A 14,095-nucleotide genomic window follows, 5' to 3' on the forward strand; every position below is an offset into this window, starting at 1 on the left:
GTAAGAATTTCCTTCCTTTTAATAGCTCTATGTTTTCCTTTCAGCTATTGCAAATAATGCTGCTAAGAAGATGGGTGTACAAATACCTCTTCAAGACCCTTCTTTCAATTCTTTTGGGAAGGTAATATGTCTTAGTCTGCTCAGGCTGCCATAATGAAATACCATAGACTGGATGGCATAAACAACAGAAATTTATTTCTCACAGTTCTGAAGGTGCGGAAATCCAAGATCCCAGGTGCAGTCAATTTGGTTCCTGGAGATGACTCTCTTCCTGGCTTGTAGGTGGCCATCCTCTCACTGCGTCCTCATGTGGTGGTGGGTGGGGGCGTGGTGCAAACTCTCTGGTGTTTCTTTTTATAAGAGAACTAATTCTTCATGATTAGATAACTCATGTCCTCATCTAACCCCCTAATACCTCTCGAAGGCTCCATCTCCAAATACCATCACAATGGGAGTTAGGACTTCAACACTTAAATCTAGGGGGACACAAACATATAGTCCATAGCATACTCAGAAGTGGAATTGCTGGATCAGATGATAATTCTATTTGTAATTTTTCTGAGGAAACATACTGTTTTCCAAAATGGATACACCATTTTACATGCTCGCCAACAGTGTATGGGGTTCCAATTTCTCTATATCCTTGCCAACACAAACATAAAAAATGTTGATATGACAGTAGTCATCCTAATGGGTATGAGTGGGCAGTATAACTTTTAAAATAATTCAATCTTATATCAAAGTTAATATATAAAATATAAAGTAGAACAGCTCTGCTTTTAGAGAAACAAATCTAGAACAAATCAACCATCACCCTTCCCTCTTTGTGGCAGCTTCTGAGAGGCTCCACTAACAGTTTGAAAAACATCTTATAAAACAGACTGACAGTCTTATGCCAGGGGAGGAAGGGTTCAAGTTAGATAGAGAAAAATTGTTTTCATGGGTATCTCTTTTAGTTTTCCTAGTTCAAATCTAAAACTTCCTAAAATCTAGAACATGAGATAAAAATCCTACTGAGAAAATGGGAATTGTCGTGATTCAACTAGTAACTGAATATCATATTGGAGGTGTCCTTGGGAAGATTATAGAGTTTTACCTTCAGGTTTCTAGAAACCGGAGAAATCACATATGTGAGTACTGATGTATTTTTATTCTGGTTCTTGGAAACGGGTTTGTTTATCTGTCTTTTAGGGGTAGAGAGGATTGTTCCTATAACATTATATTGTACTTAATAGTTTATCATTCTTTCTCTGAGCCCCACTACCCCTTTCCCCATCTATATTTTCATTATAATGAAAGCTTCAAAAGTATGGACCAAGTCCATCATTAACATCTAACTAACATCTAATAGACTACCTGGTGCAGAGTAAGAATTTAATAAGTAATGAAGAAAAAGAGGAAGAGCAGAAGAGGAAAATTTAGGATAGTGGTTAAAGAGAAAAGAAATGTTAAGTTTCACAATATAAGCAAGAATTTTGTAAAAAAGGAATATTTCTTGTTTATTGATGTGTCTATCATATAGCACAGAGCTTTATACATATCAACACATGTTGGCTGAATTGCTTTGCATATGGTAAAAAAGAAAATGGATAGTCTGGCAATCAGGATAGGATGTTAACCCCAAATTTACCACTAATAATAACAAAATAAAAATATTGTTTGATTGCCCAAAATTTTAAATTCTATTTACTTCCTTTTTTTAAAGCTAGGAACAAATAAAGTATTACTAGAATACATTGTTACAGGGCACATAAAATATTATGAAAGTTGCAAAATAATAATAGGAAATGACTGTTTTACTAAGGAGACTAATATCGGGTATAAATCAAATGGAGACTTTGATATTATGTAAGTATAAACTTTGGAAAGGTAGAAATTGATGAAGATCCTCAAGTAAGGAGAAAATTTATTAGTGGACAGCTAGTGGTCTCCCAGATCCAGAAGAAAAAAAGATGGGGTGCCTGGGTGGCTCAGTCAATTGGGTGTCTGCCTTCGGCTCAGGTCATGATCCTGGGGTCCTTGGATCGAGCCCCGCGTCTGGCTCTCTGCTCAGTGGGGAGCCTACTTCTCTCCCTCTCTCTCTCTGCCCCTCCACCTGCTTGTGGTCTCTCTCTCTCAAAGAAATAAATAAAATCTTAAAAAAAAAAAAAAAAGACTGGAGAGGCAGCAGAATGCGCTTTAATAGATTGAGGCTTTAAAAGAATTATCTATTACAGACAGAACTGTGCTCCTCTCCCCAAAAATTCATATATTGAAGCCCTAAACCACAATATGACTGTTTTTGGATAGGACCTTTAGTTAAAGATAAATAAGGTCCTATGAGTGAGGCCCTCATCCAGTAGGAATGATGTCCTTACCAGAAGTGAAACAAACACCAGAGATCTCTTTCTGAGTGGACACAGAAGAAAGGCCATGTGAGGACAAAGTGAGAAGGCAGCTAGGAAGGAGTCCTTACCAGAAATCAATCTGATGGCCCCCTGATTCTGGACTTCTAACCTCCAGAACTGTGAGAAATGAATTTCTATGGTTTAAGCCACACGGTCTGTGGTATTTTGTTATGGCAGCTCAAGCAACTAATATATAACCTAAGGACAAAAAGTAAATTGTCCTCTTTTTGCTAAGCTGAGTTCACAAAGTGGCCAGCAGGAAGAGGTTTTACAGAAACAATACAAATCAATTGATAAATACAAGGACCTTCTCCTCAGGCCACTCCACATAAATGACCAGACTACCTTAGAAATTAATTTTTACAACCGAAAATATTTTAATAGTATGATGAAATCTGAGTTTTAGAAGTATGTGGGATCATTACACTGTATGTCTAAGTCAACTAAGACTTAGTTCAAAAAATCAGAAATTGTTCAACTTTTGTCAATTTTCCACTTCTCTAGTCTTTTAAAGTTACTTAAAATTCAAAAGAAAAGCATTAATCAATGAGAATTCAAAATGACCTAAGTCCATCAGAGTTGACCTACAACTGCAGTAAGATTCTGAGCTAGTTTTCAAACCACAGAGGTAAGAACCAGAGGTAGCAGGTAAAGCTTTTTCATGTCCCTTGTGATTAGAAGTATACATAGAACATTAACACTCTCATTCAAGATTAGGTTAGGCTGTTGACTTGAACAGTATATATCAAAATGAATTTATCCAATTATCCACTGGAAGATACAGATGGGTATCGATACAGAGACATGAATTTACACACACATGTAATATGTTTATGTATGTATATATGTATAAAAGGGATACGCCTATATAGCTGCATATAACACAAGAAAATCGGCAGTATCTTGTTATATGAATGTCCTTTCTATATAATATATGAAATACCAAAGCCATAAAGTTTAATTATATTTAAAAAAACTAAAAACCTGGGTACCTGGGTGGTACAGTAACTTAAAGGATCTGACTTCTTGATTTTGGCTCAGGTCTGATCTCAGAGTCGTGAGATCAAGCCCCATGTCAGGCTCCATGCTCGGTGCGGAGTCTACTTGAGTTTCTCTCTCCCTCTCTCCTTGCCCCTCCCCCCTGCTTGCTCGCTCACTCTCCCAAATAAATAAATAAATTTTTAAAAAAATAAAAACAAAGAACTCTGGCACACTAATCAGAGTTAAAGTACCAATAAGAAATAAATACTTTCAACTGATAAAGGAAATAATATCCACAAAATATGAAGAATTCATATTAACACATGAAAAATTATAAAATAAACAGTCAATAGATTTGACAAGTAATTAAGAAGAAATATAAATGAACAATAAACATATTAAAGGATGTTTAAGCTCACCAATAATCAAAGGAATAACAATTAAAATAAAATAATTTTTTTTTAATAGATGGGCAGTGATTGCTAAAATCCCAATTCAAAACCAACAAAACTATTCGACAGCAAGAGTCTAGAGTCATTTTGAATCCATTTCTTTATAACTTTTAAAATAATTAACCAACCTGTGCCACTTTAATTGAATTCTGGGTAGAGCCACCAGCATGATATTCAACTTTGAATTTTTTTATAAGTTCATCAAACCTACAAGGAAATCACAGTAGAAAAAATTAGCATCTGTCAGTTGTCACAATGCAAATTTTTCTGACTAGAAGTACATTAAATTGCAATTACTAAAATATTTTGAATTACATAATTATGTTGAATGAACTGAAATATGTATGAAAAACAACTTTGCTGAATTTCAAAACTTATGAAATTTCTTCCACAAATCTACAATTACAAAAATTTAAAATATATAAGCTGCCCATAATTAACCATTAAACTAAAAAAGGTAAAAAATAAAAATTCATAAATTATTATAAGTAATGCGTATTTTCCCATATTAAGTGATCTCTAGAATCCTTACAAATATATATTCTAATAAGTTTCAAGTTTTAGATATCATAATCAGTTTATAATTTAAAGAACTGGGAACCTACACTGGGTTGTATGATTCTAAGCAAGTTGCTTGGTGACATAATTTCTGTATCTGCCAAATAAAGCCATAGAGAAAAATGATTTAAAGCTTTGATACTTCATTATTTTGGCATCTGATAAAAGATATAAGACTTCTTTCCAGGAAAATACATACATTCACTACACATGAAGCTTTCCATTTAAGATGATCCATGTACACACCTCCTACTACACATAGCAGCCAAAGGACTATGGACACTGATTTGAATAAATCTCAAATTAGATGGCATTTATTAATCTGGATCTCAAATCAATACTCCCTACATGTCTCTAGCATGTTAGAGTCTGTGGGAGAAATCCAAGGGACATTAAGTATGTAATTTAATTTCAAAGGGCTAACAAGCTTTGGAGGGACAAAAGGATGAATACACATGAGAAAACAGAGAAAATTAGAAAACATCAAATTATCGAGTAACAAAATATATGCAATGTAGGCAGCAAGTGCTACAGGAGGTCAGTCAAAAAAGAGAGAGATTGGGATATGAGTAGCATATTCAAGGAAAGTTTCGGTCTTGAAAAGTATTTTTAAACCTTTAAAAACTTTAAAGATAGAAGTAGATCCTTTCACTAAAATGAAACATTTCACAGAACCTCAAAATAAAAAAGACAAATATAGAGATGGTTATATTAGGAATAGGAAAAACGGAGTTATACCCACTCCCATACCTCCAACTCCCTTGGAATTATATCTATAAAACCCTGAGATGCCAATAAACACAATTAGCCAACCTGCCCAGAACTCTGACAGCAGTATTTGTTACCACTAATAATACATTTAATGTAATAATAACAGTAGAGAAGGCAAAGTATATAGGCACAGATGCAGAGGTGGGTAGTTGCAGTAGTTCAAGAGAAGTTCTCTTCTACTTACTCTCTGAACTAGGTATCAGTTAAGAGTGATGTTAGAGATTAGAGGAGAAAGGAGAGTGAATGGATAAAGTAAACATACAGTGATCAATTGCTAGGTTCATTTGAGGTCCCTCCACTTTCAAAAACCAATTCCTCCAAAGGTTTTCGATCATATTTGTAATGAGTTGAATTACAAATGGGTGGCCTCCAAAAAGATATGTCCCCCCAGAACCAGTGAATGTAACCTTATCTGGAAAAAGAGTCTTTGCAGATACAAGTTAAGGATCTTGGTAAGACCATCCCTCCTGTATTACCCAGGTAGGCCCTAAATCCAGTAACAAGTCTTCTCATAACAAACCAAAGAGACACAAAGGAAAAGGCCATGTGAAGATGGAGGCAAAGACTAGGTGATAAGCCATAAGCCAAGAAAGCCAAGGAATGCCAACACCCACCAAAAGCTAGAAGAGGCAAGAAGGATTCTCTCCTAGACTCTTCAGAAGGAACACAGCCATGCCAACCCTCCTTAATCCAGACATTTACCCTCCAGAACTGTGAGAGAATCGATTTTGTTGTAAGCTCCCTATTTTATGGTAGCTATAGCAATACCATCCTTTCTCACTTTCTCAAGAATTTCTTTCCTTAAGTTATAGCCTTCTTTAATCCATCATCAATTTCCCCCTTCAAACAACTACTAATGAAATAGCTATAATATTTGGGGGGGGGTGGGGAATGAGATGGGCCTAAATTTGTTTTAGATACTAAAATCATAATAAATCAACTACAGTACATTTCTAAGAACTTGGGAAAGTTTAATGAAAAATGTAAAATGAAATGTCTATTTTGGAAGGCATACACATACTGTTCAACAGCAATCTGACTGCAGATCAGAATGCCAATCACACCACTTCCTGTGTGTTCTTGGCCACATGTATGAATCCCTCTGTGCTTCACTTTCCAGGGAGGAAAGTAAACAGCAGCTCAATAGTACCCACCTCATAAACTTGTGGTGAGCATTAAAAAAATTATGATTTGAATAAAATGCTTAAAACAGTAACTGTAGCCATATAATAAGTATTATAAAAATGTCAGCTGTGGAACCTAACCCTAAAACCTCAGAGGGTTCTGAGTACCCATAAGTTTTAGGAAAACTGAATGATAGTTAAACAGGCTTCTTTCTTCAGAATATCTCAAGGCTTTTAATATGCTGATATGAACATTAAAATTCAAGATGGATATAATACACACACTTCCTAAGCTTTTTTGGTCATGTAATCCTTTTTCTCCAGATCATCTAACAAAATTAATGCTTTTTAAACCAGAATAGTCTAGAACCATATTAGTCTAAATAAGGTAGCTACTGGCCTCCTACAGCTAAGACATTCAAATTTAAGCTAATGAAGTTAAATAAAATTAAAAATTCAGTTCATCAGTCACACTAGCCATGTTTCAAGTGCTCAATAGCCACATGTAAAGAGTGGCTATCATACCGGATACGCAAATAAAGAACATCCCACTCTTATAAAAAAGTACTATTGGATGGTGCAGGGAGAGTTCAATAACAAAAATAAACAACAGAGTAAACATGATCAATTTTAGAGATGAAATGGACCTAAAAGAGTGCCTTCATTTAAGAAATGGGAAAAGTTGGGGGCTCCTGGCTGGCTCAGTCAGTAGAGCTTGTGACTCTTGTTCTCAGGGTCGTGGGTTTGAAGTCCCTGTTGGGTGTAGAGATTACTTAAAAAAATAAAAAAAAAATAAAAAGAAATGGGAAAAGTTAGGCATAAAGTTTGAGTACATTGCCAAACAGAGGTCACATACGGCACAGTGGGTGAATCAAAATCAGAACTGTAGTATCAGAATACTTGTTAATCACAAACACATAAAAATCAATGTATATTTCTCCTCATTCCACCCAACGAAGAGAGTTTTCTATAGAAACCAAAATTTTGTTTATTAACATTACTTTTGGAATCAGTTCAAGAGGTACAAAAATATCAGGACCTCAACATGTCAAGACAGTTGATGAAGCATATGTTTGCTTCCTCTTCCAAGTCTTACTGGATGTCAAAAAACATGTTTTATATATATTTATACATATACATATATATGAACAAATGTATAACAGCACCACTAAGCAAGCAAAGAGGCCACACACAGACCACAAATTTGAGAAATAATAAATCTAGCTTAACAGAAAGAAAATATAAAAGAATTGACAAAGCAGTGATAGGAGACATAAAATAAGAGTAATTCCTTTAAACACTCTATTTGGAACACTGTCCAACCACTCCTACCTTATCCACAAGAGTAAAAGGTGTTTGTATGTTCCAATCTGTAGTTGTAAAGTCCTCCATATCCTGACAATTGTGTAGCATCTTAGCCTACCTGTTATTTTTTTTCTTTAAAAAAATTTTTTTGGGGGGATGCCTGGGTGGCTCAGTCAGTGAAGTGTTTGGCTCAGGTCACTGAGTCCCGCATCAGGCTCCCTGCTCAGTGGGGATCCTGCTTCTCCCTCTGCCTGTGCTCTCTCTCTGACAAATGAATAAATAAAATCTTAAAAAAAATAAAAATAAAAATTTTTTTTTGGTAACAGCTTTATTGAGATAGAATTCACATACCATACAATTCACTCATTTAAAGTATACAATCTAATCATTTTAAATATATTCATAATTATGCAACCATCACCACTATCACTTTTAGAGTATATTCATTAACTCATAAAGAAACCCCCATACCTTTAGTTATTGAAAACAAATATCCCCATCCCTAAGTAACCACTCATCTACTTTCTATCTCTGTACTTTGTCGATTCTGGACATTTCATATAAATGGAATCATATAATATGTGTATGATTTTGTTGACTAGATTCTTTCACTTAGAATAATGTTATCAGTGTTCATACATGCTAGATCATCTATCAGTACTTTATTCCTTTTTATGGCTGAATAACATTGTGTTATATGGATATAGCATATTTTTGTCATTCACCCATCCCTGGATACATAGGTTGTCTTCATCTTTGGCTATTATGAATAATACTGTGATGAACATTCAACATGCAAGGTTTTGTGTGGACATACTATCTTCATTTCTCTTGGCCATACACCTGGGAGTAGAATTGCTGGGTCAACTTAACTTTTAACAGTTAAATTTAATTGTTTAACTTTCTGAAGAACTGCTGCACTATATTCTACTACCTGCCTAATTTTTTCTCAGAGACAATACAGGAAAACCTGTCTGCCTAATTATATGAAAAAGAAGCAACCAGAAAATAACAGTTTCTATAAATTAGGTTAACCACTGCTGAAATTTTTACAAATATCAATAGTTGAAAGGATGACCTGAACAATAAAGATGTGTGGATAAAAAATAAGATGAAGGTAAGAGAGTTGAAAACACCCAGGAAAACACCCCCAAATCCACAGGAAATATAAGAGATGAAGAGTATGAAAGAAAAATTAAGAGGCACAGAGAATGGATCAGGTGGCCCAAGGTCCATTTAAGAAGAATGATGGGGAGACTAGAGATAATGAAGAGTAAGAAAGAAATACCAGAAAAAAAGTCTTCAAAAGAGAAAAAAATATAATCTTCAGATTTGTCCAAATATGAAGCAATTCTTTTAGGGAGGGGACTAGGATCTATACTTGGACAACACCTTGTTCAATTTCGGAACTTTTTTTTTTCAGAACTCTTTATATTAAGAGAAAACCTTAAGAACTTCTAGAGTGAAAAATAACAGATTATCTGAAAAGGAGTAAAAATAAATACACCAGACTTCTTAAAGAATATAGGATGATAAAAAAAATACATATTATATTCTATGCTAGAAGAAAAAAAGATTTTCCAAATAGAATTCAATATCCTCTCAGATTATTAACTCATAAGGGAAAATATAATCTTCACATGTAAGTATTGTTTTCCCCTGCATTTATAAAAGAAAAATAATATATTAAGTTGGAGGTGTAACAATCAAAAAGAGACATAAGAAAGAAGACACCATGGTTGTTAAAAAAGAAAAAGGGATGAAAAAATGAGGACTGTGTAGGACTTTGGAAAAGTAAAGGAATCCAAAAAGAAATTTAAAGAGGGCCCATTATATCTTATTACATGTAAAATTCTCCCTTAAGTAGCAAAAATTTTAATAACAAAGGAATGTAGTTTCTGTTCTATGAATCCTTCCAATCACGTTACTTGGTTCTACAGAGAATAATAGTTACTAGTTATTTGGTAATGAGGTTTTGTTTGGTTTTCAATTTTAGAATCTATGCTGAGATACAACATGTAACATTTAATTACAGTTACAAACATTTTTAACACTTAGTAACATTTACAAAATGTAAAAACATATATAACACTGACATTTTGAAGATGGAAAAAGGGAGAGATGAAAGAGAAGTTTACTAATGTTCTCTCCTTCATTTAAAGAGTCTAAGTACCTCAAATGTTAAAAATCAACTTTGAAAAGAGGTTTTAAGTCTATTGTTTAAAGCCATAAAATCAATCAGTGGAAAAATTAAAATACATAAAAAGCATAAAGAAGGCAATGAGAAAGGAAAAAGAGAAAAAACAGTGTAAGTGCACTATATTCTTCATCTTCCAGAGGAGAGTCAATAGACATGTAAATCTGTTAATTAAAGAATGGGGCATAACCACATTAAGTAAATTTATAATGATAAACTAAAAACATTAACTGTTAGCATTTGTAAGTCTATGGCGTGGAGAAGGAGGGAAGTTATATTGTTGGGCTTTCTTTTGTTTTTATAAATTTCTTAAAGATATTGAAAATAAATGTGCAATTTTGAAAAGTTATAAAGTTAACAGTTGTGTAACCTCCAGAAGCATTATCACTATAGATAGATACATACAAAGACAGACAGAGAGAGAGAGAGAGATAATGATATATGTATGCTTGACCATCTCTGGGCTCTTAATTCTGATTCATTGATATATATGTCTACCCCTGCACAAACTGCATTTTGTCTTAATTACTATTGCCTTATAAGGCTTAATGAAAAACAAGTACCTTCACCTTGTTCTTCTTCATGAGTGCACTGAATATTCTTGGTCCTTTGTACCTACATATAAATGTACAACTAGATGTCAATTTCCAAAAAACAATTTGTAGAGATTTGACTAGGATTGCACTAAATATATATATGGGAAAGTGATAACCTTTCCAATATTAAACTGTCTAAACCTTGATCACACTGTACATCACAATATATTTATTCAGGTCTTTAATTTTTTCTCAATTAGTTTTCATAATTTTTGCCATAAATCTTGCACATCTTTTATTAGAATCACTATTTCATACTTCCTTTATTTTAGTACTACTGTGATATTTGTTTAAACCTAATTTTTATTTGTTGATGGTATTTAGAAATATAATTCTTTTTTAAAGATTTATTTTAGAGAGAAAGAGAACAAGCAAGAGCAGGGGGAGGGGGCAGAGGGAGAGAGAAAACCAAGCAGACTCCACCCTGAGCATGGAGCCTGACATGGGGCTCGATCTCATGACCCTGATATCAGATCTGAGTCAAAACCAAGAGTCAGATACTTAACTATGCCACCCAGAAGCCCCAGAAATAGAATCCTTATATAACAATTTTTATCTATCCAAGTTGCTAATATCTCTAATTAATTCCAATAATTTATCTGTTTTTGCCATACATATATAATCATTTATGAAAAATGACAATTTTTTTCTCTCTTTTTCTTGCCTTAGTTCAGAAACTCAGGACCTCCAGCATAACATGCACAGATAATAGTCGGTAGTAACAGTAGTAAATGGGCAAACTTAGTCTTATTCCAAATTTTGACCTAATAAATTCTTTTTTTTTTTTAAGATTTTTTTATTTATTTGACAGAGAGAGAGACAGCGAGAGAGGGAACACAAGCAGGGGGAGTGGGAGAGGGAGAAGCAGGCTTCCCGCGGAGCAGGGAGCCTGATGTGGGGCTCGATCCCAGGACCCTGGGACCATGACCTGAGCCGAAGGCAGACACTAACGACAGAGCCACCCAGGCGCCCCGACCTAATAAATTCTAACAAATCCTGATGAAAGGCAGGATAAGTCCATTTCCCAAAGCTAGAAGTCTTGGAGAAGTGTTTAACTTTTCACTTTATTTTTACTGTGTGTATGCACTGCTTTACTAAAGAGCTAAATTTTTAAAATGTTAGACCTTTTATCTACTGATATTTCCATATATTTCAATTTAGAAATATTAAGTTACCAAAACAAACACAAAATATAATCCAACAAAATTACAATATACATGTACAGATTGCAAACAAAGGTACCCTACACACACACACACACACACACACACACACACACACACACACACGGATCTGGAAGAGTACAACCAAGGTGTTAATAGCGGTTAGCTCCAGAGTAGGAGCAAGTATGGATATTGTATACATTTATTCTGACAGTGTAACAAGCATATAAACTGATTTGCAACAAAAACATTTTTAATCTATTTCATTTTATAATGGAAGAACACAACAATTTTCCATACAATTATCTAAAAAGAACTGCATATACAACAAAGTTGAATAAAAAGCATAGAGCAGAGAAGTGAGGGATTCTGAATGAAAGAGGCAGGGAAATTTTAACATTTGAACCGAATTTGACAGATAAGGGAGAAAAAATACTCAGGACTGAGGGTAAAACAAAAACATGACATATTGTGAGAAACAATTTAAACACAGACTAAAATATAGACCAAAATCAAAGTAGTAAAAACTGGCAATGAAAAGGTAACTCTCTCTGCCAGGCTAATAAATTTAGACATTATTCGACAGGCAAGCAGAAATTACTAAAATCTGTTTGCTAATAGTGTGAAAGGCAGACTTGTTTTTAAAAATGATGACAGCACTGTTTGGAGGACAATGTAGAATAAAGAGAGGCAGAAGACTGCCACCTTTCAAATAGTTCAAACCAAAGATCAGCTGTTGAGCTAAGGCACTAGAGAGAAATTATTAAACTGAGGAAGCATTTCTGAGATTGAAGATACAACATGTGATAAATAGCTGGAAGTGGAAGACATGGTAGAGGGATGACTATTCTGAGATTTCTAGTTTGGATGACCAGGTGGATGATGTTGAGAAAGGAAATACAAGAGAGAAGAAAACTGTACTGAGCAAAGGGAATTCATACATAGTGACAAACAAAGAAACATTTCTATTTAGGGAAATGATTGTAATGAGGGAAGATTTATTTTTTGTTTTTTTTTTTAATCTCTTGCAGGGAATGGACACATCTTAATTTTCTCTGTATACTTTTCTAGCTGATACAAAATTTTCTGTTTGTCTGTGAATGGTCTACTTTGTCTGGGTCAAAACTACTAACGCAGCCAATGGAAAATGTTGGGGAAAGATGAAGGACTGAGTATCTTTAATGAATGGAACCAAAAATTCAGGCTGAAACATTAATGAGCTTCAAAACTAGGAGTATAACTTGATAGGTAAATAATCTAATCAACTATATAAAAATTTTAAATATTTCCTAAGTTGTTTAGGGATGAAATTGTTTAATAGCTTTACATGTTATGGGAAACTTCAACATATTTCCATTATGGGATATATTTTTTTTAAGAGACGAAGAGAGAGAGGGGCGGGGGGAGAGAGAGAAAGAGAATCTTAAGCAGGCTCCATGCCCAGCACAGAGCCCCGACACAGGGCTCAATCTCACAACCTGAGATCATGCCCTGAGCTGAAACCAAGAGTCAGATTCTTTTTTTTTTTTTTTTTTTTTTTAAAGATTTTATTTATTTATTTGAGACAGAGAGAATGAGAGAGAGAGAGAGCACATGAGAAGGGGGAGGGTCAGAGGGAGAAGCAGGCTCCCTGCCGAGCAGGGAGCCCGATGCGGGACTCGATCCAGGGACTCCAGGATCATGACCTGAGCCGAAGGCAGTCGCTTAACCAACTGAGCCACCCAGGCGCCCCAAGAGTCAGATTCTTAACTGACTGAGCCACCCAGGTGCCCCTCCATTATGTGATTTTTTTCTACAGGGAATAAAGTGTGGCAATTTCAGTACTTGATAAATTCATTCTTACTTTCTCCTTTTGGTTAAATTTCTTTGTCTGAATGGAATGGGCATATCAAACACTTCAATCAAAGGACTGACAGGAGTGAAAAAACAGTAGCTGATCCATTTTCCTACTAGTGCTCTATTTGTGAAACCCAAATTAATAAAATTTATAGCTTTCATAATGTTTAAAAACTTCCAGAGGAAAGGTTACTTAATAAAATGCTAGAGGAAAAACTGGATTCAGTACTTATCAAAGTTCTAGATGACAGTTTCCAGATAATGCAAAGAAAAAAGGAATAAAAATAAATTTGATAATATAAAAATATTTAAAATTTTTCTATATAAAAGCAAAACTGAGGGGCGCCTGCGTGGCTCAGTCGTTAAGCGTCTGCCTTCAGCCCAGGTCATGATCCCAGGGTCCTGGAATCGAGCCCCACATCAGGCTCCCAGCTCCGTGGGAGGCTTGCTTCTCCCTCTCCCACTCCCCCGGCTTGTGTTCCCTCTCTCGCTGTGTCTCTCTCTGTCCAATAAATAAATAAAATCTTTAAAAAAAATAAAAAATAAAAAAAATAAAAGCAAAACTGAAATAAAAAAATTTAAATATAAAGATGTTTAGCAATATGAAAAATGGTTATTATATTTACTTACATATTTTAAAAAATATTTTAAAATATTATTTTACATATTTTAGTATTAATTCAATAAATTAGTTTGGTTTTTAAATGTTATTTTAATATTCTCAT

At 34.4% G+C, this 14,095-nt stretch overlaps 1 protein-coding gene across 4 annotated transcripts in view; it reads right to left on the reverse strand.

Annotated features, from left to right (window-relative positions):
- The window catches only part of ADK (adenosine kinase), a 507,004-nt gene that overhangs the window by 335,855 nt on the left and 157,054 nt on the right, over positions 1–14,095 (reverse strand). For all 4 annotated transcript variants that reach the window (XM_036073060.2, XM_036073061.2, XM_036073057.2 and 1 more), the window contains exon 4: positions 3,949–4,027. In XM_036073060.2, coding sequence (XP_035928953.1) covers positions 3,949–4,027 — 79 coding nt within the window. The remainder of the gene's footprint in view (positions 1–3,948; positions 4,028–14,095) is intronic.

This window comes from Halichoerus grypus, chromosome 7, assembly GCF_964656455.1.
Source record: "Halichoerus grypus chromosome 7, mHalGry1.hap1.1, whole genome shotgun sequence".
Lineage (NCBI taxonomy): Eukaryota > Metazoa > Chordata > Mammalia > Carnivora > Phocidae > Halichoerus > Halichoerus grypus.